General features: G+C 44.5%; 11 protein-coding genes across 11 annotated transcripts; 5 read left to right on the forward strand and 6 right to left on the reverse strand.

The window, feature by feature from the left end:
• Window positions 1-159: 159 nt before the first annotated feature.
• SS1G_00591 (hypothetical protein) lies at window positions 160-2,760 on the reverse strand (the record flags this gene model as incomplete). The annotated part of the gene is made up of 6 exons (XM_001598452.1): window positions 160-1,236; window positions 1,287-1,687; window positions 1,748-2,150; window positions 2,204-2,353; window positions 2,543-2,592; window positions 2,670-2,760. 6 exons carry the CDS (start codon window positions 2,758-2,760, stop codon window positions 160-162), a joined length of 2,172 nt encoding a protein of 723 aa, XP_001598502.1.
• A 401-nt stretch (window positions 2,761-3,161) lies between these two features.
• On the forward strand, window positions 3,162-4,051 carry SS1G_00592 (hypothetical protein; the record flags this gene model as incomplete). The annotated part of the gene is made up of 3 exons (XM_001598453.1): window positions 3,162-3,198; window positions 3,253-3,645; window positions 3,954-4,051. The coding sequence occupies 3 exons, from the start codon at window positions 3,162-3,164 to the stop codon at window positions 4,049-4,051; spliced, it is 528 nt and encodes a 175-aa protein (XP_001598503.1).
• A 274-nt stretch (window positions 4,052-4,325) lies between these two features.
• On the reverse strand, window positions 4,326-5,994 carry SS1G_00593 (hypothetical protein; the record flags this gene model as incomplete). The annotated part of the gene is made up of 3 exons (XM_001598454.1): window positions 4,326-5,347; window positions 5,395-5,780; window positions 5,840-5,994. 3 exons carry the CDS (start codon window positions 5,992-5,994, stop codon window positions 4,326-4,328), a joined length of 1,563 nt encoding a protein of 520 aa, XP_001598504.1.
• Window positions 5,995-6,671: 677 nt separating this feature from the next.
• On the forward strand, window positions 6,672-7,250 carry SS1G_00594 (hypothetical protein; the record flags this gene model as incomplete). The annotated part of the gene is made up of 3 exons (XM_001598455.1): window positions 6,672-6,851; window positions 6,937-7,003; window positions 7,063-7,250. The coding sequence occupies 3 exons, from the start codon at window positions 6,672-6,674 to the stop codon at window positions 7,248-7,250; spliced, it is 435 nt and encodes a 144-aa protein (XP_001598505.1).
• A 431-nt stretch (window positions 7,251-7,681) lies between these two features.
• On the reverse strand, window positions 7,682-8,575 carry SS1G_00595 (hypothetical protein; the record flags this gene model as incomplete). Its single annotated transcript, XM_001598456.1, has 2 exons — window positions 7,682-8,149; window positions 8,201-8,575. The coding sequence occupies 2 exons, from the start codon at window positions 8,573-8,575 to the stop codon at window positions 7,682-7,684; spliced, it is 843 nt and encodes a 280-aa protein (XP_001598506.1).
• A 926-nt stretch (window positions 8,576-9,501) lies between these two features.
• On the forward strand, window positions 9,502-12,093 carry SS1G_00596 (hypothetical protein; the record flags this gene model as incomplete). The annotated part of the gene is made up of 3 exons (XM_001598457.1): window positions 9,502-9,620; window positions 9,668-10,376; window positions 10,648-12,093. 3 exons carry the CDS (start codon window positions 9,502-9,504, stop codon window positions 12,091-12,093), a joined length of 2,274 nt encoding a protein of 757 aa, XP_001598507.1.
• Window positions 12,094-12,359: 266 nt separating this feature from the next.
• On the reverse strand, window positions 12,360-13,872 carry SS1G_00597 (hypothetical protein; the record flags this gene model as incomplete). The annotated part of the gene is made up of 3 exons (XM_001598458.1): window positions 12,360-12,387; window positions 12,666-13,617; window positions 13,821-13,872. 3 exons carry the CDS (start codon window positions 13,870-13,872, stop codon window positions 12,360-12,362), a joined length of 1,032 nt encoding a protein of 343 aa, XP_001598508.1.
• Window positions 13,873-14,326: 454 nt separating this feature from the next.
• On the reverse strand, window positions 14,327-15,404 carry SS1G_00598 (60S ribosomal protein L2; the record flags this gene model as incomplete). The annotated part of the gene is made up of 4 exons (XM_001598459.1): window positions 14,327-14,455; window positions 14,506-14,600; window positions 14,669-15,204; window positions 15,400-15,404. The coding sequence occupies 4 exons, from the start codon at window positions 15,402-15,404 to the stop codon at window positions 14,327-14,329; spliced, it is 765 nt and encodes a 254-aa protein (XP_001598509.1).
• Window positions 15,405-17,451: 2,047 nt separating this feature from the next.
• SS1G_00599 (hypothetical protein) lies at window positions 17,452-19,537 on the forward strand (the record flags this gene model as incomplete). Its single annotated transcript, XM_001598460.1, has 5 exons — window positions 17,452-17,661; window positions 17,758-17,927; window positions 18,015-18,144; window positions 18,199-18,570; window positions 18,635-19,537. The coding sequence occupies 5 exons, from the start codon at window positions 17,452-17,454 to the stop codon at window positions 19,535-19,537; spliced, it is 1,785 nt and encodes a 594-aa protein (XP_001598510.1).
• A 456-nt stretch (window positions 19,538-19,993) lies between these two features.
• SS1G_00600 (hypothetical protein) lies at window positions 19,994-20,697 on the reverse strand (the record flags this gene model as incomplete). Its single annotated transcript, XM_001598461.1, has 3 exons — window positions 19,994-20,026; window positions 20,087-20,287; window positions 20,365-20,697. The coding sequence occupies 3 exons, from the start codon at window positions 20,695-20,697 to the stop codon at window positions 19,994-19,996; spliced, it is 567 nt and encodes a 188-aa protein (XP_001598511.1).
• Window positions 20,698-21,318: 621 nt separating this feature from the next.
• Window positions 21,319-22,610, forward strand: SS1G_00601 (predicted protein; the record flags this gene model as incomplete). Its single annotated transcript, XM_001598462.1, has 4 exons — window positions 21,319-21,685; window positions 21,978-22,326; window positions 22,422-22,506; window positions 22,554-22,610. The coding sequence occupies 4 exons, from the start codon at window positions 21,319-21,321 to the stop codon at window positions 22,608-22,610; spliced, it is 858 nt and encodes a 285-aa protein (XP_001598512.1).
• Between the last annotated feature and the right edge of the window lie 216 nt (window positions 22,611-22,826).

The raw sequence follows: 22,826 nt of genomic DNA on the forward strand, positions 1-22,826 counted from the left end.
CCCAATGCAATATGCAAGTCCATGCCTAGGTAGCTACAACGAAAGAATTGTCTTCCGTTGCGTAATTATGGTATTTAAGAATCGTTCAATCAATGCATCTGCCAAGCCTTCGCGAAAGTGAAATGCCTGCTGCATCAGTATCGTCAGTGGCCATTTCTATCATGATTTCTCTCCTTTGTCTTTCTGCTCTTCCTCAACCTTTTCCTTCCGCTTTTCCATGGCTCCATGAACTACACTTTCAAATGTTGTCCCACCCCTCTCACTGATATCTCTCCCCATGTTTTTTGTATTCTCTACCGCCTTGGAAACAAGGTCCGAGAATGCTTGATGACCCTCGGTAAGTTTTTCATGGAGGGAAAGTTCATTCTTACTTTCCTGGGCGCGATCCACGAGACCTTTCCATCCTTCCTGGATCCGGCCTTTCATTTCTGCATGATTCGGAAGATTGATCATGTAGCGATCGGCTTTATATTCCTTTTTATGATCTACTCGTCGGGTCAAATAAACTGTGGTGGCCTGCCCTTTGGCAGCACGAATCCGATCGACCTCTTGTTGGTAAGCGGTGTCATAAATGCTGAACTCTGCTGCTGTCGGAGACTCAGCAATCAATTCTTCAGGTGGCGCATCCAGAGAACCATCCTCATTAACCCCTGCTCCAATCCCTAAATATAGAGGCTGTTCATCCAAAGGATCATGAGCATGTCCCTTGTCACCAGAATGCTGCTCTCGGAGCCCCGGACGATTTGTTATCGAATCAGATGAATCAGATTTTTCAATCTTCTGATATGAGTATATTTTGCCTATGGGCTCCTCATCCGCTACAATCGTATTAGAAGAGTCCATCCGACTTGCTATAGTTCGAGTACCATCAGCTGACGGATATGTGCCATCATGGTGGACACCTTCAGCAGCAAGCGCCCCCTCAATCATACGTCTATCCTCGAGATCCGAGCTTTTAGACCTCTGAAGCACCGATTCCTTTTGCTCATCCATCCCCAATGATGGATGCAGAACACGTATACCTTTGCCTAAAGTCTCAGATATAGCATTGGGTCTTCTCTGCTCTAATTTTGCCTTGAATTTCTTCACAGCTTTCATGACTACGAGAAGCCCTCTCATTTTAGTGGTTATTGCATGATTGACCTCAGTTTCACTTGGCGGCTCAACCAAGGTTGCTATGTTGTCCTCCTTAGATAGCAAGGGGTCGCTCCCATTATTGGTTACCCAAGGGTGCTCCTACTAGATGTCAGCCATTTTCGGGTATAAAAAATGTAGGGGAAGCGTACACGGATGTCGTCCATAGTGATTCGTTTTTTAGGATCTTTCTCGAGGAGTTTTCTCATTAAATCGACAAACTGAGGGTCAATATTTGGCTCATATTCAAGTTCATCGTTCTTGATCGCCTCGTACAACTCAAGGACTCCGGTTTTCTCGAAAGGTATATGACCGAAGCGCAGACAATATAGTGAGACTCCCATGGACCAGATATCAGCCGCTCTTCCGGAGACATCACCATGCTTCGTGATACATAACTCTGGCGGCAGAAAAGCCGGAGATCCTGTAGATTTGGCCGTCATCATATCTGAAGCTTTCTCGAACATCTCCGAAACTCCAAAATCCACAACTTTTAGCACATCGTCCTCGGTCAAAAGTAAATTATCTGGCTTGATGTCCCGGTGCACGACGCCTTGAGCATGAACTCCATGATGTCAGCCTAAGTCAATACAGAAATCCTAAAAGTACCCACGATATTCAATGCCAAGTATTAGATCTCTAAACCAGCATCTGCAACTTTCAATGTCATATGGATCTGCTTTTTCTCCAAGCCCAACCTTCATAACGACACCTTTCTTACACATCTCCAGAACCATGTAAAGTGAATCTTCCTCCGGGTCATCCAACACCTCTATCAAACTGACAAGGTTCGGGTGATTCAATTTCTTCATGATTGCGATCTCCTCTTTTATCAGGTACAAAGGATTCCCTTGTTGTTCACCGATGTGAATATCAGAGGCCGAATGGCGATGCAGAGGAGAGTTGAGTCCGCCTCCCGCTGCGAGATGTCCTGGTCGTCTCACATAATGCGGTCTTCGAAGGATATTCGATCGTGCTCTTTTCCGTAACCTTGATTTTGAGAACTCCTTGACTGCCTATGTACCCAATATTAAACCAATAGTCAATGGCTTGGGACAGAAGCCCTTACAAATTCGCTTCCATACTGATCCACCGCTAAATGAACAGCTCCAAAAGATCCTCTACCGATTTCGTCCTTGATGACATATTGGTTAATGTGATGTTCAGCCCTGCCATCTTGTTCATTGTTCATGTACTCGGATCTTGCATCAAGCGTTTCCTTTATGCAATTAATATATATCTACTGCGGGAAGCGATTTATAGCGAACCTTTACTTCCCGGTGCACAGAAGCACTGCGACGGTGATGTCGAAGAGGGCTTTGATATGAGGGGGCAGATCTCGAAAGCCAGTAAGCGGGAGATAAAGATAAGAGGGGTATTTTGAGGGGGGTATTTACAGATATTGTACCATAGGTGGGCGGCCATCAACTAGTTCACCTGGTATGTCAAGTGAAATGCCTGTGTATTTGTTAATTTAGCTCACACTTTGAGGACTTTTCTGTGGTTATGGTGAACAATTGAAAAGTTTCACACACCATGAGAAGGAAGAATGCCCGCATCAGCCTCTTTCTGAGTAATATCACCCGGATGGCCTGGTTGTTCACAATCGCCAGCGAATGAAGACATTTTTGTAGGTAGTTAAATATTTCCCCTCATATCTCAAGGCCAGCTATCGTGAAGGTTGGGAGAATGAAAGACAAAGAGACAAATATTTGGGGGAAGAAAGGGTAAGATACTCGTAGAATGGTGAGGCTATCATAAATAATTCTGACGAATGAGAAGCTTTCATCAAAGGGCTGGGCCGATCCCTGGGATTCTCAGGACAAGGCTTGCTTAGCTCGATAAAAGCTTAAAATTAGCATGCATTTAGCATGCACTATCCATTGAATTGTGAAACTGGTTACTAAATTAAAGCCCTTACCGTACATACAAAGCCTTGTCATTGATAACTTAAGGCTGAGAGTGTTTCCAAGGGGACTATCAACAAAACAAATAGTCCTTTAGACTACATCGTATTCATTCTCATCATGGTTGTCTATTCCTTTTACATATTCGATAGGCACAGTAAGTCATTACATATCTTCAAATTTCCAATCAAATGTTGACCATATGCCCCAGCCGAATGCATCTATTCCAAACTCTGGCACCGCAATAATGAGCGACCCATCTCGACCACGACCGCAACGGTGCGACCCATCTCCGGCTCCAGCAACTCCAGCGCCGTACCTCCCATCAATGCGCCAGAACTTGCTGCCCCGAAGAGTCGCCCAGGAAAGTTGAGTGCGCAAGATGATGCGAAATTGATATTCGGAACTATATTCTCACTGCGCAACATGGTGAGGAAGTTGGGAGGACCCGATGATAGCTTCATAGCCTTTCGAACCGGACAGTACAAGTTACATTATTACGAGACACCGACGAATATAAAGTTCGTGATGCTTACGGACACACAAACTCCAACTATGAGGCAGGTGCTACATCAGATTTATGTCAATCTGTATGTGGAATTTGGTATGGCTGCTCCCCAATGTTATCCTTGCGTATGTACTGATGCTCTGCAGTTGTCAAGAATCCTTTATCCCCTGTCGAACATCCTGGAGGTGAAGGTGTTGCGAACGAGCTCTTCGAACTGGCGCTCGACCAATTCGTCAAAGGCGTTCTTTGACGTCCAATACCCGTTAGAGCCTAATGATTTACACACAATGGATTCAATTTCGTATATAATATAATATGAACGGTAATGCAAAAAGACATAGTAGCAGCGGGAGGCGTTCATGGGACATTGGAGTCGAGGTTAAAGGGGACACTGATAGAACCAGGAGTGAGCAAACGAGCCCGTATGAAATCACGAATACATCCAGTTTTAGGTAAACCAAATCTCGGCATGGGTGCTGTCCAAATTAGTGTGAGAATCTAATCGTCGTGCACGCTAGAATGTCTGGCATTCTGGAGCGCGATCATGGTATACTTGTCAGACAGGACCCAAGTTAGACAGTGTAGATGGTAAATGTCTCATGGCTAGTCTAAAAGGATGATATAATTATGCCATTATTTTGGTATCTTTTACATAACTCATTTCTTCCTTGCCTTAACAAATTTCCCGCAACCTTGCCCAGTAATGATTCCCATATTCCACACATTCCAAATATTCTTTCGAGTCTGTATAAACGTCATCGACATACAATCTACAATTATATCGCCCTGTCCGCAGGCTCTACCGCTTTCCCCCATGCACTTTCAAATCTGCTTGCGGTCCCCACATCTATGAGACTGCCTTGGCCACTAGAAGCCACGGCAGTGATCTCGGATTCGCCCAAGCCATTCTTCGACACTAATATAGCACTTCCAAAGTCATCGACTGGGTTGATCTCGTTCTCGTGACTAGAGTAAACCACAGCAGCAAAAGCCTCCAACTCCCTAACCTGCTCCATGGCTTGAAGATATTCATTGGGCACACCGTTGCCTATAGAATGTGCCTGTCTAGTGAGGACAGCCAATATTAATGGAAGTTTTACCGGTTTTGGCTCAACGACTTCCGTAAAACGAGTATCATCTGGCTGAGAAGGAATCTTGAAACTTTGCTGGGCTATCTTTTGTTCAACAAGAGTTGAAAAGCCAGCATCGAGAAGCATAGTGAGGACATGTGAGAACGGTGGAGAGTCGATAAGGTCCGAAGTTTCATCAAGTAGCCGTCTCAGAGGTGATATAGGGGAGGATGAAGGGGTCTCAGGCTCCATAGTTTTCATGCCAGACTCTTTGATTACAAAATCTTCTTGGTCTCTTGGTGGCAGTAGGTACTGCAACCATCGAGACGCCTGTCTGTCCTCGGGGGTGGCCCCTTCTACCTTTTTACGAACCTCGAGCGTCAACTCAGAGAACTTGGCCATGGTAAGCTCTTCTCTGATAGAAGTATCCCTGAATACTTCTTTCACTGCAGCTTCGACCTTATACATAACATCCCTCCACCCTCTATGAAGTAACCACCAGCTGAATGTAAGGTATCGTCTATTCGTTTCGAAATCGTTCCCATATGCTTGCTCTGAATTATCATCATCGTGGTTCTCCAAATTAATCGTTGACTGCTCCACGCCACCTGTAGCCAAAGAGACTACACTCGAAAGGTAACTGCGACGTCCTAGGAGATTGAGCTGTATTCGCGTGAGGAGTGTGAGAAGAGCGAGCGTATATATCAAAGTGAATGATCGCGTGATAGCTAGCACATGTCAGCAATGGATGGAAAGATGAACCCAATTAGCTCACAACTAATCTTGAGATCGTTCCACAACTGCATCTTTGACCTTTTCACCCTCTGTACTTGCTGTTCCCCTTGTTGTCCTCCATCTTGCGCTCCATCTATACCCAATTCTAATCCTGAAGGTATGCCGAGTTGACTTATATGCATTCCACTATCACTGAAACTTGCCATACTTCTACCATCATCGTCGGTAATGCTCGGAGGACTGGAACCCCAATCTGATCGACGACCTTCTCCATTTCGTGCCTGCTTGGCAGCTTTCTGCTGTTGCAACTCATCCGTGATCCTCTCGGTTTTCAATTCTGCAAGAATGTTCTCGGTGGCTGTGGGAAGGAGGGCTAAGACAGTGTAGGTGCAATCTTCTTGATTTTGTTCAAATCGACGGCGTAGGCTAAGAATAGGTGTATAAGCATGAGTTTATCATCTCATCCTACTGGATACTAGACATACTTCTCTCGAGCTATACGATCACTACTCATGCGTTGTCGAGCATCCGATATCTTTCCCAACACATATTGAGTCGCGACATAGCCTACACCAATCACTCCAAATCCAATCGCAAGGGGAGTTCTATTTCTCCTTGCCCATTTGCGGATGGAATTCATGATTCTGTTTCTTTTCCAGAAAAAAGATTCGAACCACAATCACATAACGTTAAAAAAACGATTGCTCAAAAGGTTGAAAATAAAAATAAGATGAAATAAAACAGGATTGAATGTTCAATGTTGAATGTTGAATGATAAGATTTATCAAAGTTTCCGTCAGGCCCAGAGAAAGCTCCAGTCCCTTTGTTGTCTCGCGGCCGAGGATGTTGAATTACCAGCCACAACCAAACTCCACAACTCGGCTGTGGGTTTCGCAGGTCCGATTCAAGGATAAGGGAATCTAGTTTTACACTATTGCATCTATTGCATCTATTGCATAACTTCCTACTCCGTACCCCTCCATGTGAATGCACAAAGACCAAAGCTTTCAAAGTGCACGATCAAACTCTGAAAACAACAAAACACATCAAACACAAATGAGAAGATTGATTACTGACAATGGATCAGCGCAGACCACCCGAATATATTATTGAGGTGTTTGCTGACCCTAGCTCAGTGAGAGAGGTCATTAGAGGCAAGCAGCGACTGTGTTTCATTGACATCATCAGCATCAGCATAACATAACATGCCATTATTAATGCGCCTACTAACTTGACTCCTATACAGGCATTCTACATACCATTTTCTTCCATCGTTTCTTCCCTTCTATTAGACCAAAGACTCGCGATGTTCTTGACATGACTCTGCCATACATGGAGAATGTTGAAATTGAAACACTTATCGATCAAAGGACCGCTGCTCTGGTGCGGCAACTAGACACCAACTCAGATCTCGGCGCGAGAAATACCGGTGTGAGAGGACAAATGGCTGTTCAATTCTTTGAGAAGAAACGAAGGAAGGCTTGGTTTACGAAAGGAGTATGTTGAGTCTGGAGTACAATTCCGATGATCCGAATCGTATTCTTTCTATTCCAAATACTTCACTGCTGACTTGAATAAAAAGGAGGAAGAGGTATGTTGGGAACAGTGGACTTTGGATGTTACATTGGCGACTCCGCGAACAGAAAGTGGTAAGGATTTTCGAATGATTTATGATATGCCTATGGCTGGCTCACACTGTGTTCTACAGAACGAGCAAAGGTCAGAAGTGCGATGGAAGCTATGTTACTGAAAGCCGCAATGAAGATTGTGACAACGGTTAACATGGAGAAAGATCATATCCCGCCTATTACTACGAACGAGGCAAACCCTTTTCCTTATCAGATTATAATAAACCCAAGAGGAGATAGCTGGGGAGCCCGTATGAGTATATTTTGAGGGGAAAAGATGAGCATGAGCATTGTAAATAATGGTTTTGGAGTTTCGGAGCTGGATAGAGGATACTTTGGATACAGATACCCAATATGAATTGTTTTTTATTCGCAAATCATGAACTCTATATTTATTTTTAACATGTAGTGGCGACATAAGGCATTATGCCATATCCCCCTTTACCAACTTCTAGCCCAGTCAAGATAAACAAGATTGGATAATCAGGCAATCAGACATTCATATATTCCACTCCATTTAGGAATTGACTTCATTTAGACGATGATACGTGTTATTATAGCCATAGCTATGGATTCATTGCTCGTTCATCGTAAAAGTCTCACATGCTACATAGTCACGAGTTTCGTGAAATACAACAAGTGCTCAGGTGCCAATATAGACCCTTTCGTAACATCGTAAAATCGACATTTCATGTCATATCAGGCCCTGCTAAATCCCCTTCCCCGTCCACGCCCTCTTCCAAACCTGACACTGGTCGGAACAAATCTCAGCGCTGACATGGCTGTTTCTAAACCCTTCATTTGATCATCTTCTTGCTTGAGAACTGGCACTGAAGTCTCTAATCCTTCCATGCCATCATTCTTTATCGGCACTGAGGCGTCATTGGGTCTACTGATAAGCTCCTCTCGTTCATTACTTTGCTTGCTCGAAGTAAGCTCAGCAGTGGCCGCGCGTTGCTTAACTTCCTCGGGGTTCATTTGTACTGCTGAGCTGTGTCTTCGATGTCCATGGCGTCCTGATCTAAGCATGGAGCTTTTGTGATCAATGCCATCATTCACTACGAAGAATTCATACTGCTGAGGAAACATGTGTTTGTCGATGAGATGCATACGTCTCTTTTGAGGAGTTGAGCATTTTCTATCACAGTCTTCAACAAAACAAGAATACTACTTGAGAATTAGTAGATATAAACTAGACACGCTCAAGGGGTCTCTTACGATCTTTTCTCCTCTGTCCTTTCTGACACTAACCAACGCATCATGGTTTTCCTCGATGTGAAGGTTAAGAAAGTGTTCCGAAGGAAAGTTCTTGCGACACTCCAAACATCGGTTCATGTGAGACTTCTTGTAGTGTACTTCATATTCATCGTATGAAAGGAAGGATAAAGTCCGCTGATGACCTGGCAAAGAGCACCGCATTATTGACGGGCTTTCGTTGCTCTCCTGATCAAGGTGGACAATTTTGGAGAAGGCTGAAGGTGTAGAGATTGAGGTAGCTTGCGTTTCATGTGCTACCGATGTATCGAGGCTCTCTGTGATCTCCGAATCTGGAGATAGATCATCAAACTCTTCATCTCTTAAACGTTTTGTCATGGTGTAAGAAGATGAAAGGAAATAAAAGAAAGATAAGATGCAGGGGAATTACTCTATTATTGAAAATAGTTTTCCTTCTGCTTCTGACTTCCTCCTTTACCTTCGATGACTGATAGTGTCCGCACTTATAGCACAAATATCGAACCTAGTCGATAGGAGCAAGTGAGTTAGAAATCTGAGGAACCGGAACTTTGGAAGTTGAGAGTCGCGTTTCCCAGTTCTATGTACGCATTATTGTTAATTTCTGACGAGCAGGTGCTTATATTCTGTGACTGCCGACATGTGTTTATTCTGTGAGAACAAAAGTGTTCATGCTGTTGTGGCTACCCGTAGCATTCAGGTGAAAATGCCATCCTATATAAAAGTACTCTGTCTAATACGAGTATACTTCTTGGAGTTAGCTCAGCACGTGCTCCATTTTTGACATCAAGAGAAAAGGGCGGTGTAGGTGGCAGAAAATTGCATGTGTACTAGTAGTGGGCGAAATTGACTAAAAAACCATGGGTACTAGAGAATCATCACTTCCATTATAATTCATCATCGGTTTCCTTTCCCCTCATCTCCCTCATGTATTCTCATAAGCATAAGGCCCAGAAAGACCATAAAGTCTTTTTGCCATATCATTCTTGCTTAATCCCTTGAAGCGATTATTTGATAGTGAATTAATTTGATTAAGTCTGGATTCACCTTGACTTTTTTGCAAATTTCCACCGAGCCTCAATTTGTGACCTTCCCTCACATTTATTTTCCCACCAGACTCCATGGCCAACTCCTACAACTTTTATTCTGGTGTAGGAAGACAAAAATCAACTTAACAATAAGTCCACCTTGGGATCCTTTGCAATCTCCCAAGGAGCTTTAGCTATGGATAATTCTTCCATTCAACAAAATTGGCTGTGAGTTCCTGTTGTCCCGGTCGCACTACCATGTCAATCCACACCAACTTACAATCCCTCAGCGTTGCACAAAAGATCGAGAAGGAGTTACAATTGCAGTTAAACAAGGATTCTCCTACATTTGAAGATATTCAACACCTTCTCACACAGTTCGTCAACGCACTCTTGTCTTTATCGCACCGGTTAATCATCTTAGGTTGCGCATTGCTTGTGAAGCCGTTATCTTTGGCGACTTTGAATATGCTACTAAGCAGCGTGTACAACATCGTCTTTGGGACTCGCACAGTCTAATTAATTCTCGATACCGAAAGTTCGTAGCTCATTACCGTTCCGCAGATCAGAAACGCCGTGCCGTGGAGCGCCGAAAGTTGGAGAAACACTATGTCGATTTTCTCAAGGAGAGCCAGTATTTCTACAAGGGATATATTCAGCGTGTTGCCTCTCACTTTGGCCCTCTTCCTGCGTTGCAACGTATTGCAAATCGCCTTTCTCTGAGCTCGCTGTCCGTGGACAAGCCGATCAAAGTCAGCAAAAGTCTTGAACATCTTCTTAAGCTGTCCTGTCACTTCACATTACTCCGCCTCGGAGACTTGAGTAGATATCGAAATGACTTAAGAATCAAGGAACGCAGCTGGGACCCCGCCCTAGGATACTATCATCTAGCCGAAGCTCTTTATCCTGATTCTGGCAACGCCCACAACCAAATGGCAGTCATTGCTCTCGCTGATGGAAGCCATCTCGACGCCTTGTACCATCTATTACGCGCAGTTGCTGTCAAAGAACCACACACATTGGCTCGTGGAAACCTGGCTATTGAGTACAAAAAAATATCTACCACTTGGGAGAAGGAAAGACAGAGTAAACGTCGCCCAGCACCCGTTGAGTCCGCACTGGTCATTTGGTTCGTAAGACTCCAAGCAAGGTTTTATAAGGGTGTCGAATTTTCTACTCAAGGAGAGTTGGAGAATGAAGTTTTGGGTCAACTGGTGTCAGCATTGAAGGATCACTCCTTCGAGGAAACCTTGAACAAGTTGGTGCTGATCAATATGGCTGCGAATTATCTGGCTACTCAAAGACTTACTGGCAAGTGATGATTTACCCCTGAATTTATTTTTCCATGTAAATTTTTTAACATAATGTGTAGAAGCAGAGGGTGGTGTAACTGATGACCTCAAGAAATCATTCTATTTCCTTCTTGGCTTCAACCTGCAGGTATTCTGCGTTTTGCTACGAGCACTGATCTCAGAACTTGCCGATGCAGCTGAAGCCGAAAATCTGGAGTCTTTGACCGCCACAGATTCTTCCGGCGATTCCCTCGAAAAGCTCGGCCCAGTCGCAATTAGGGTCCTACCCGGTATTCGTCAATACTTCGCCTGGGTTATTTCCCAACGTCTCGTCCTTGTCGGCCTTGGAAACGGAATTGACCAGGAGTCTACAGGGCGCTTGGTCAGCCATATCCAAAATATGTGGAAAACGGCCGCAGAGGCACTTTCCGCGCTGGTTAACTTCTTTCCCGTGGCATCCCTTCCTTATCTTCCATATCTGTTGCCCGAAGACGAACAAACTGTCGGATTCAAGCCTCTCCGAGACCCGCCTAGTGGTTTGGAAGAGTACAGTCTTTACAATAAAGATGATGGTTTTTTGAAAGCTCGTGTCTCTGATGGCATCATTCGTCAACCTGATAATGAGAACTATTCTCGTATTCGGGATATCTTACGAGCTGGTATGGCTCTTCACTTTGAAAAACCATGTCCAATTATCATGACCCGCGATGGTAGATTTATCTATGGTACCGAAAGCGCTGTGAGCCCCCCGTCGGATACATCTGCAATCCCAAGCCAGCTAGCGGAGCCCACTTACGCTGTGCAGAACTACGCCAAGACCGGTAACGAGAATCTCGCAGGATCAGATTCTCTGGGCATCATGGATACTGAAATGAACCGCATGGTGGACGATTTACTCGAGCCTGCAAGCCTTACTCCTAGTGACGATACGTCTTATGGTATGAGTAGTTCTACTGCAAATGCAGTATTTGCGCCCATTGGCTCCGAGAGAACACGTCTATCGGCAAGTAACCATATTACACCAGGCAAAGCCTTTCCAAGTCTGCCTGGCATCTGGGGCTCCCCCTTCACACCCAAGCCTCATGAGCTTCGAACCATCAGTCCCGAAAAGCCTTCAAGTTCCGGTGGATTTTCATCGATGAATTACTCAACCAACAGAGAGCAGCTCGCTGCCGCTGCGGCGCTCGATAACATGACTAAGATGCAACCACAGAGCTCAAATGGTGCTGCAACGTATACAAGGGGCCAGTTTTCATCTTTTGATACGTCCAAGCCTGTTAGTCAGATGTTGCAGGAGTCTTTGGCCAAGCAATTTGAATCTATGTCACTCTCATCATCAGGGTTCTCAACAAACAGCAGCATCTACGCAAATAATTCTCCACCAAAGGCATACTACGGTAGGACCTTCGGTTGCTCATCCTTTAATGGCCATGATAGTACTACCTCTCCAAGTGCTAGCGATTATGAGCGAACTACAATGCTACAGAGCTCACTCTGGAACACCCAGACCGATAATGGCAACCGTACACCTCCCGCTGGACAAGGGTACCGAGGCTGATTGTCAAGTTATTACTATGAATCATTGATGATTCATAACAAAACACCAATTTGATATCGTCATCACCCACATCTTCATCCGACAACAAACACTTTCGCGTCTATTGTCAGAAATTAGTAAGAAGTCTCTGCTCTCAAAGAGTCGAGGTCATCACTAGGAGCCACCAGACAAATCATTAGCAAGCAGAACTCATCAGCACATTGTAGGAAAACCAGTCAAAAGCTGTGATTGAGAAATATCAAAGCAGGTATGGGTAAAAAAACGTTTTATTGGGTCTCTAACGACACGCTAGCTCTATAATTTGATCGTGGAGGATCATAAGTCATGCATCATGCATTACATCATTTCGATTGTAGACGCTCCTGTTGTTGAAACCATCACCCGAACGCCGTCTAGAACCAGAATGGAAAAAAGTCATAGATATCTACTGGCTGGTAGGCTTGTAAGTCTGCTTAGGGAAGGGAAATCTGCAAATATCGTTAGTCTATAATCTAGACAATTTGATGAAGTTGTACAGTGATGTTCCAAATACTAGGTGTGAGATGCATATATAGAATGATTGAAAAACTTACGAGGGACCCAACTCCTGAATGCTCAACTTAGCTAACCATTGCCCTTGGTCAATGCATTGCTCGAGGGATTCTCCAGCAACCAAACCAGCAGTAAAGCCAGCGGCGAAAGCATCTCCAGCACCTGTAGTATCGTTGATCAAGCTCTTGTCGATGGCGTGAACGGGGTATTCCTTAACATCTTGTCCGTTGACTGCTACAACAGTAGGAAGAGTTCCTTGTGTAATAATAGCCACTCTCTCTCTCTTCTTGTTCTCCTTTGGCAAAGCGGCCAATGCCTTGGCGATCTCCTTGATATCTTTAGACTCGACGCCGTGGCTCTCTGCCCATGCCAATGCCTCAGTCTCGTTACCAATAACGTAATCCCAGTATGGTGCGGTTGCATCAAGAGGCTCCTTAAAGAATTGGGAGATAAATGGTGCGGAGAGGGAAAAGACAAATGCCTTGTTATTCTTGGCAGCCTCTTCAGCAAGGACTTGGATAGCAGGTGGACACACAGTCAAATGGTAACCACCAACAAAGTAATGCGTAGCACCCTCAACCAACTTCCATACCTCAGGCGACTTCAAGTGCTCCAAATCATAGTGATTCGCAGCGCCCAAATCGGTACACATAGATCGGTTGTGATCGGTGATGACAACACCACATCGTCCCGTAGGCTGAGTTTTGTCAACACGGTATTCGACGCGGAGACCGGCGGTCTTGACGGCATCGTGGAGAATGGCGGCGTATTTGTCGTCACCGACTCCGCCGAGGAAGACAACGCTGTTGGGTGGAAGAATGTATTGAGCACCACGAGCAGTGTTTTGGGCTCCGCCTCCGGCAATTAGTTTGGCAGAGTAATTGTTGAGGAGATCTTCGTAGATGGGAATGTGCTTTTCTTCGGCCAGGATGGCATCGTTGGGTTTGAGGCCGTATTTGTCGAGAAGAGCTTGGTCTCCCTGGGCTTGGATATCTGGAGACCAAGGTTAGTTTTGGTTTAATGATGTATATGGCAGAAGCTTGGTTCGAAGCTCGAATGAAGAGATTCCTCCCCCTTGAGAGTGGATGGACTAGAGATTTGAAAATCTTCTACATTCAGAAACTGTTTGAGAGCTGTAGATTGTCCGTCCAAGGGTGATACATTGTGAAGATTGGTGGGAACCCATCTCTACCTACCAAGCAATGGGTTTTCCAAGCAAAGGAGGGCGTATTCTTTAATTCCAGACATAGTTACTATAGCTTTGCTGGTATATTTTAGGATGTTGTGTTTTGATGGCGGGGCTACTGTGCGATGAAGAAAGATTTGGTGGGGTTGGATTTTGACTGGGGTTCTAAAAGACAAAGGCCCACAGTGAGAAACAAATCTTCTGATGCAGGACATGCTTCGGAGGCCGAGAATTATTTCAACTAACAAAGTGCACAAGATGTATATTTGTGAATGGAGAATCACTGGGAATTACTCTGTTCTAATTCTTCAAATCAAGTTGGTAGAAAAGCCATCAATTCATTTTGCATGGTGTCTGTTAACATGCCATCACGATCTCCTGATCACTAGTAAATCATGCCAGAGCACACAAGATTGTTTGGTAGAAGTCTTTTCTGTCATCCTCGCTGAGATCCATCCCAAATTACAAAGATGCAGGCCCAACATATCCGAAGCAATGAAAACCCCCTTAACTCGCTCAATCCTTGACCTTTTGAGTACCACGTAACAGACCAGTTCTTCTTGCAGCAATGAGACCAGCCTTTTGACCTTGTGCGGCATATCTTGAGATTGTGGATGCTTTACCAATATGTTGATGGTTACCACCCTATTCTTTATTAGCGCTTGTTTCTGGCAGCAATGGCAGATTTTACATACTCCGTGAGGATGGTCAACGGGGTTCATGGCAACACCACGAGTCTTTGGCCATGAGTTACGCTTGACGGCGAACTTGTGCTTAGCACGGGATGCCTCTGTAATTCAAAGTCAGTGTACCGAACTTTGGAGGTCCTTTATCAACTATCGAGCCTTGGAAACGTACTCAAGAGAGGTTTGTCGGTTCTTCCTCCACCAGCAACGATACCAATCATTCCACGGGCGCTGCTCTTGATAACCTTCTTGGCACCGGATGGGAGCTTGACACGGGTCTTGCCCTCATCAGGGTTGTGTCCGATAACGGTAACATAGTTACCAGAGGTACGTCCCAATGCACCACGGTCGCCTGCCTTCTCCTCAACGTTGGAGATAACGGTACCTTCTGGAACGGATCCGAGAGGGAGAACGTTTCCGACTGTGAGGTTGGCGTTCTTTCCAGCGTAGATGAATTGTCCGGTGTACATTCCCTCGTTGGCGATGAAGGTCTCAGTGTGGAGCTTGAATCTGTATGGATCGCGGAAGACAACCTTTGCGAGAGGAGCACCACGTCCTGGGTCGTGGATGATGTCCTTTACGACACCACGGACGTAACCGTGTCTCTCAGCATAGTCGAGAGTTCTGAATTGAGCTGGTGCCTTGTTCAATCTGGTGTTGGCTGTGAAGATCGAGCCACGGCCCTTTCTTTGGTTGCGAATAACCCGACTGAAAAATTTCGGTTGTTAGCTATAGTTCTGCGATTCAAAATATGTTCTCACCCATCCAATCCGTCAAGAATTGGCTGGAGGGGAAGCTGCGCGCATGTCCTCCACTTTCAGTCGCATTTATTCAGTGAAATAGAGAACCAGAGCACTCCAGTAGCATATTGAAAGGAGATAGTAAAATATCAAGTGTACGTACCCCATATTGACAATTAGTTGGCGATGGATTGTTAATTGTCGACCAAGAACTTCAAGAACTTTCAATAGTGGAAGGAACGAATATTTCCATTGTGCCGGCCAAAATCATAAGCGACTGCACTAGCCCCGAAAAAAAGTTGTTGGCCTTAGATAATAGATGATTAATATAAGGCAGCTGTTTCACCGGGATACGCTAGTGGATATTTTAACTGACGACTTGTTGAAACTACCCCCGAATTTATCTTAACATACAGTTTTCAATATTACAGATCACAGTCCGACAATCAAAATTAAAATGGCATAGGGATACTTGATGTAAAGATTGGAGACTGGTCTGTTGTTTGGCTTGGATTAGGACTCATCTGGTCTGGTGGTAATATTGACTTCCTTCCTCCATCGCCTCATACTGTGTGTTGCATCATATGTCACCGAAGTCTATAGTCACATCAATCGATTCCAGCGTTGCACGCTTCTTATTCCGTGGTGTAAAATCCTGTGGATTCATTGGAGATTTTTCAGGCCTTCGGATAGTGTTTGGAGGCAATCTTCAAACTCTGGAGTTCTTTGAAAATAGCTTCTTCATTCCACTTTCGTTGTGATTGTGTAGTACCTCATGACTTGGTGGATTTTTTGAAGCTGGCGAATCGCATGGATGGTCCAGAGCTAGGCCATGTGAGCCATGTGCCCTGCTCGGCGAGGAAATAGCGGGGTGCCTAATCGATCCTAAATATCATGGCTCCCAATGTCCGAGATTATTTCAAGAATTGAAAAATCTCCTTTTCATTATGTGCGATGCTCGCGTGGGTGTTCGCAAAGTGATTGCATTTACTGTTCTGGGAGGAGTGCACGAAATTTCGTACCTTTGCCTACAGTCCCAAGCTGCTACCACATATACATTTTCAATGTCCTGTACACTTTCAATATCCTATACATTTTCAATATCCTGTACACTTTCAATATCCCAAGCTATTTGAATTCTCCAAGCTATTTCATCAATTGAAAGGATACTATCTGTTGTTCCGGGAACAGTAAAGGAAATTTTGTACCTTTCCCTGCAGTTCCAGTTACCACCACAAATACACTATCATTATCTCAAGTTGTATCAACAATTGAAAAGATACCATTTACTGTTCCGGAAATAGTATAGGAAATTTCGTGTCGTTCCCTATTATTCCGAGCTCCTACAATCCCGAATTACTTCTGCAGGCACCCTATCAATCTCCTAAGTAATTTCAACGATCGAAAAGACACTATTTAATGTTCCAGAGTATCGCTCTGTCCAGCATGAAGATGTCACTCAATCTATCAGAACGGCCCGCTCGAACCTGACTGTTGCCCCACTGTGGAAGTCATATTTGCAAATGAATTTGGCAATCTTGATGGATACTGCATATCATGCACACTAAGCCGAGGAACCGGAGTTTGTGGATGAAAAACTTTCTCTTGAAGGAGAACGGGAGCATCAGGGCATGATTCAGGTCCAGGTAGAGTCTCAGCGGCCATTCCAGAGGGCTCAGGAGCAGGTCCAGAGTTAGATACAGGAGAAGATGCAGGTATTAAGGTAGATGATCCAGAGGAGGGCCCGGAAAACGTATTGGAGAACTTACTGGAGGAAGCAGCGCATGATCGGTGCACAGCTGTTAGGTAATGGCGCGTAGGTTACATGGCTATGGCTGTGGACCGTGGCGAACAATTTTCCAGGTGTTTTATCGGAAGATTCTTTATTGGGGTATTGATACCTAGTTTTCCATCAGGGCGTTCGTTCATAAGTTCGTTCATTTGTATAGGCAGGCATATATGCACAAGCGCACACATGGGCATATGGGTAAGGGAGATTTAGTGGATATGACCAATTATTATCAAGGGGCTTAAAATTCGTTTGAATATTATCTATGTCTATCTCTTTGTGTTGTACGTGCGTGACAGAATGCTTAGACCAATAAATCGAGTCGCGCTTGTCGGCAATATCTCAAAGTTCCCTCTGACTTCATCATCTAAAAAGCTTCTTATCAAACCAATTCAGAACATCAGAACACCACGACTCAACCATATCATGGCCTCTTCTGATGACTCCTCAGATCTTTCCTCGGTACCATCTGAGGATGAAAGTTTACAATTAACGAAAACAGATGGCATTCTTAAATTCTTCTCAAAAGCCCCAAAACCCAGTGCAGCACGCAAAATCGAGGCATCTCCACCACGACCAAAGAGAGAACCGTCACCACCTCATGAATATGTCTTAGCAGATAACCCAGACATTGCCGTATGTATAACTCTTATCGTCGCGTACTCAAGAGTTTTACACGTTCAAACCGCGTGGTTGTAGGGTTCAATTGTGGCTAACACGAAATCTGCATAGTTTATCGTCATGTTCCGTGCCCGGTTCACTGAAGCTTTTCCAAAATCCCTACCCAATTTCGGACCCCAGGAATTAGAGCGCGCTGTTGTCGATACTACACCTGGAGAGCATGCGGAACAATTTCTTTGCGCATTGCTGGGGCTACTTCTAAATAGAAAGCAGGATGTGAAGTAAGTCATATTTGCGTCATACTTACTCTACTTCGCATTACTTCAGAGTTTGTGCAGAACCACTGGCTGACCACCTATCGCTCACAGAGCCGGACACTATAATCGCGCCCTCGAGGAGGCTGTTCAGACGCATAAACTACAATGGGCGAAGGACTGGGAAAGCAAAAACCCTCTTTCTGGTGGAGCTACATTCACTTCCATGTCTCCCACGGAGCGGGTAGCTTAAACAAAGTCCACAGAAGCAAAGAATCTGGCTGACTTTTTAATATAGCTTACCCTTCTACGCACTCTCATCCTCTGGTCCTTGGCTTCCTCAGATGTGGTTAAGGGCATGATCACAGCCTCTTACAAACAAACTCGCCATGAAGATGATCTAAATCAACCACTTTCCGTACAACCCTGGGGTTCAGATGCCGATCGACGTCGCTACTATCTGATTGAGGGTCTGGATGATACACACTTCAGAGTCTACAGAGAGAGCAATTACACAGGCTTAAAGAGAACTTGGTGGAGTGTCGCAAGTGATATAGACGAGTTGAAATTATTAGCAGAGAAACTGATCAAGGACGATGGTGGTCAGAAGGCCAGAACGCTGAGTGCGAAAATGCTTGCGGCAGTCCCACGGTTCGAAGCAACTGAAGAGGTGCGTAATCTTTTTTGTGACCCTTTGTTTCTTTTCTTTTTAAGCGTTACTTACAATGTCACAGAAACGAAAGAGAAGAGAATACCGACAAGCTCGTAAAGAGCAATTCAAACGTCCTGAACCAAACTTCTCCATGTATGAAGGTCGTACCAGAGGAAAGCGCATGAAGTACACGTATTCAGATGATGAAGATGAGGTTTTTTCTGATACTACTGGATCCCGTCGTTCTACTCGAAACACTGGTAATCACACACCAGCTGAGCCAGCTGGGCCTACTGTCACATTGAGTGGTCGTCAGGTCAGATCCCGTGTTGGTGGAGCCTATGGTGAAAGTGTTCTGAGTGGAACACATGCCCTCGCAGAAAGTCTTGGAGATGTCGAGCTGGGTGAAGAATCGGAGGAAGTGACCTCTAGACCACGCCGTGCTGCTGCCTCCAGCCGTGGACGTGATTGGGCGTCTAAGGGAAAGCATATTGAAGGATATAATTCAGTGGACGATATGGAAGACGATGAGGAGGATGATGCTAGTGAGCAAGACTATGGCGATGACGAAGAAGAAGACGATCAAGTCTCTCTGGCAAGCGATATGGACAAGATGGAAGAGGAGAATGACGAGAACGAAGACATGGAGGATGGCAATGACGAGAAGAAGAGTTTAATTGTCAAGCTTCCGATCAAAACGCCAACCCCTGAGAAGAAGACTACGATCAAGCTCCAGTTGAGCCCCCGGACCGAGTCGAACTCGGACAGTATGGTCCCTCGAAAAGTTGTTAGCCCAAATACATCTTTGGAATTCAATAACGAGGAGAAATCTGTTTTGACCGAAGCCGACAACAAAACTAAGCCCATCTCCATCACAACGAAATCGATTTCGACCCAACTCTCGCCTTCTCTCACTTTCCGCGGTAGTCCTGAAAAAGCGTCTACTCTACCACCATCAATAAATGTTGGTCACGGTGGTTCTTAATGTAATAACAATTCATGATAGCGGGTATGGAAAAAGGTATTATGACAAAAGGCGTAAAGATAAAAGGCATGGTGCTTTGCTTTGGTGGGTGCTACCAGAGCTGATTATTGGGTATATTTATGTTCTTTGACATGCGCAAATTATTCTTCGGAGCATTACAACATAATTACCTGTGACAGTCTTATGGCTGTTGCAATAAAAAGTTACATGATTGCATATGCTCCCTCCATCTCATCGTGATCAGGTCAGTTGAAATCTGAAGAATGCGTGCCGTGATTAGATAGATACATTGAGCTCCCTCCTATCCCGATGTATCAAATGAGTCCTCACAATGTGTAGTTCCACCTACTCAAAGAACTCAAAATGTACATTGGTATTTTGTTCTATATACCGTCCCTAACGCCATCCATGCAAATGCACCATTCCTTTTCTCGAAAAACCTCATGATTCATGGACTCAATCTCCAGCTGAAGCTTGGTTTTCAAAATACTGCCCCAATTCCATCAGTAACGGGAAGTGGTATTAATAAAGCATGGCAAGGGGACTTACATCCCCCATCTCCGCCGCCAACTTCGCATTCTTTCCGATCTCTGCTATCTTCTCTTTGATCGGCCAGTTGTTGACCGTGTACCACCATCGACGGACTCGGGCGCCCGTACTATTGCCGCTGAGTTTGGCGTTCTTGTTCCAATGCTTCCAGCCGGCCCAGAGGAGGGTCACAGCAACGCCTTGGATGAGTGGCATGCATACCTACGCATGAGAATTAGTTCGGTGTCCCATATGTTAAAAGTAAAGAATAGAATAACTGCCGGGAAAGAAAATATTACCTGGTCTCTAATCGTTATGAAAGCAACCTTCCAATACGAATCTGCATGCGCAATACTAGCCAAGTAACTCTGCTCGAATCGTAGATCCGGTATAGGCGGGAAGCTCGCTCTGCGTGGTAATGGTCTTATAACATCGTATGGAATATCCTCCTCTACTTCTTCCTCGCCATCGATACTATCTTTCTCAATGTATGCGTATTCTGGGTGAATGGAAACGGGCTCCTTGCTGGAGGCGGCGGTAGAAGGGTTTATGTCATGGTCGGGAGATGGATCGCGTTTTATTGATGCGCTCTGAATTGTGGAGGCAATTTCGAGGGGAACAGAAGAAGACATTGTGAGATAGCGGGGTGTGTGGGTGTAAATATCTGAGCTACAATTTCTCGTTGTTGATGGCTTTGAGCTGTTCGGTGGAGTTTGCCGGGTTCCGAGCTTCTGACGATTTTTGGTGAACGCATTCAAAAATTCCCATCACTGATACCAGGACATGTTTCCCTCAAAATGTATCTGGTATAATTCAGTTTTCTGTGTCTATCTTAAATCCTGCCATGGCATTATTTGCATATTCATGTCCTTTCGTTCTCTTGCAAGGGCATAGTTTAATTCGAGATATTATGACAAAAGAGCAATACCTACGTCGCCTCGAGCATTCAGCAGTGCTTGCTTTCAACAGACGGTGTGGTACCTAGTGGGCCATATATTACATTGCCCCAACATACATAAGAGTTTACCATGTTTGTACAAGATTATGGATCCAACAAGTGCTGAATGGAAAATAATGTACATCACATAGGTTGTGTACTTTGTCTATTGGCCACACAAGGTCGAGTAGGTATTTATTAGTTCATGGTAAGGTCTTACGTGGAAAATTCACAACTTAAAGCCAAATATTTCCCAGGTGATCATATCTAGACATTTGGATTTCTACTTTACTCATTTCTGCTCAATTTAAATACAATGTATTCTGATTTGCCCGACCATCGTTATCAAGTTTTCCAGAAAACCCTGCTTGAGCATGAGTACCATCATGAGGATGCTTTTGTCTCTGCCAGCCTTTCACGTCTTCATCATGGTGTCTACGATCTCGAGAAACTAAATCTCGATGGACCTCAGCCATACAACGTCACGTTTGTAGCTATCACTTTTGTCTTCCATCCCATGCACTCTGTTGAGCGTAGATTTAAAAGAGCTCAAATAAGCATTCAGGCTTTTAAAACTCTAGGGGAAAAGGTCACCGATCAACCGCTGAGGATTATAAAATTTGCTCCACATATTGCATTTGGTCGCTATTCGACGGAGAATTTACATTGGAATTTTTCCTTGGGTTAGTAATTACCTTTTACTTCAAATGCATCGGGAACGAAAAGCTTTGGTTGAGAGCCTTGAGTCCAGAGCAGAATTTCCGATAGTTCGGACTGCAGTTCAGATGGGAAACTCATGAATTTCTGAGTTGAAATGAATATTCTGGGTGGATTTAGTACTTCAACCAGTTCCAGATTTCAAAGAGGTTCAGTAATAGGCTGAATAATCAATAATCCATCATTGGAGAACGACAGCCCAGACTATTGAAACGCCAGGATTAACTCGTCTAATAATCTTTCTAACTTAACTATCAGGAGCCATCCTAGGGGTCTCTTTACCGACGACCGCAGCTGTCACTCCCTCGACTGAGTACGATAAATCAAAGGTCATCGGCAGCACGTTAAAGATACAAGGCTCAACTCGATCTGCTAAAGGCATCGAGAGCAGCAAGCTTATTTGGTCGCTCGAAGAGAACGAACAACAGGCTACAGGGCTTCCTCGAGAATTCACTTTCGTCTTCTTGGTCGAACAGCCAGTCGCTAAAGCACCATTCGCCTTGGAAATCGGAATTAAGCCTGTATTTTCACATAGTATCGAGACAAGTATCTTCGGCGATGAGATCAGTCAGAAGTCTGACATACTATGGGAGGAAGTTGGACAAACGTAGGTTACTTCTTATTTGAAATCATGGAAACGATGACTCGAGTGCCAGATTCTCTCTCTTTGACTGGTGTTAAATTCTGCGGCAGGTTTTCTAGCAGTCCACATGCATTCAATTTCGCTACCATGATCGGATCATTCGAACATTTAGTAGAGCTGCCAGGAAGTGCCTCGACCATTCAGGTAAGGGTATTTGCTATGGATGGGGCATATTGTTGACATTGTTTCAGGACTACGTTGCCACTGAATCTGGTATTCACATTAATATTCCGGAGTCCTCAGAGTAACTCGGACACACTATCTCAGCAGCTACTAAATACAATGATAAATATCTCACCTTTCAGTCTTTGCAATTTCTCCCGCTGGCCATGCGATAACTTTAAATATATGTTGATCATAGTGATAAAATCTAACAGCAGAGAAACATTCAAGTGCTGGACTAAGCTAGAGCTGGAAGTGGTATGGATATATAATCATAATGCTACGCAGAGTGTTCAATGACC

Source organism: Sclerotinia sclerotiorum, genomic scaffold (genome assembly GCF_000146945.2).
Source record: "Sclerotinia sclerotiorum 1980 UF-70 scaffold_1 genomic scaffold, whole genome shotgun sequence".
NCBI classification, from domain to species: Eukaryota; Fungi; Ascomycota; class Leotiomycetes; order Helotiales; family Sclerotiniaceae; genus Sclerotinia; species Sclerotinia sclerotiorum.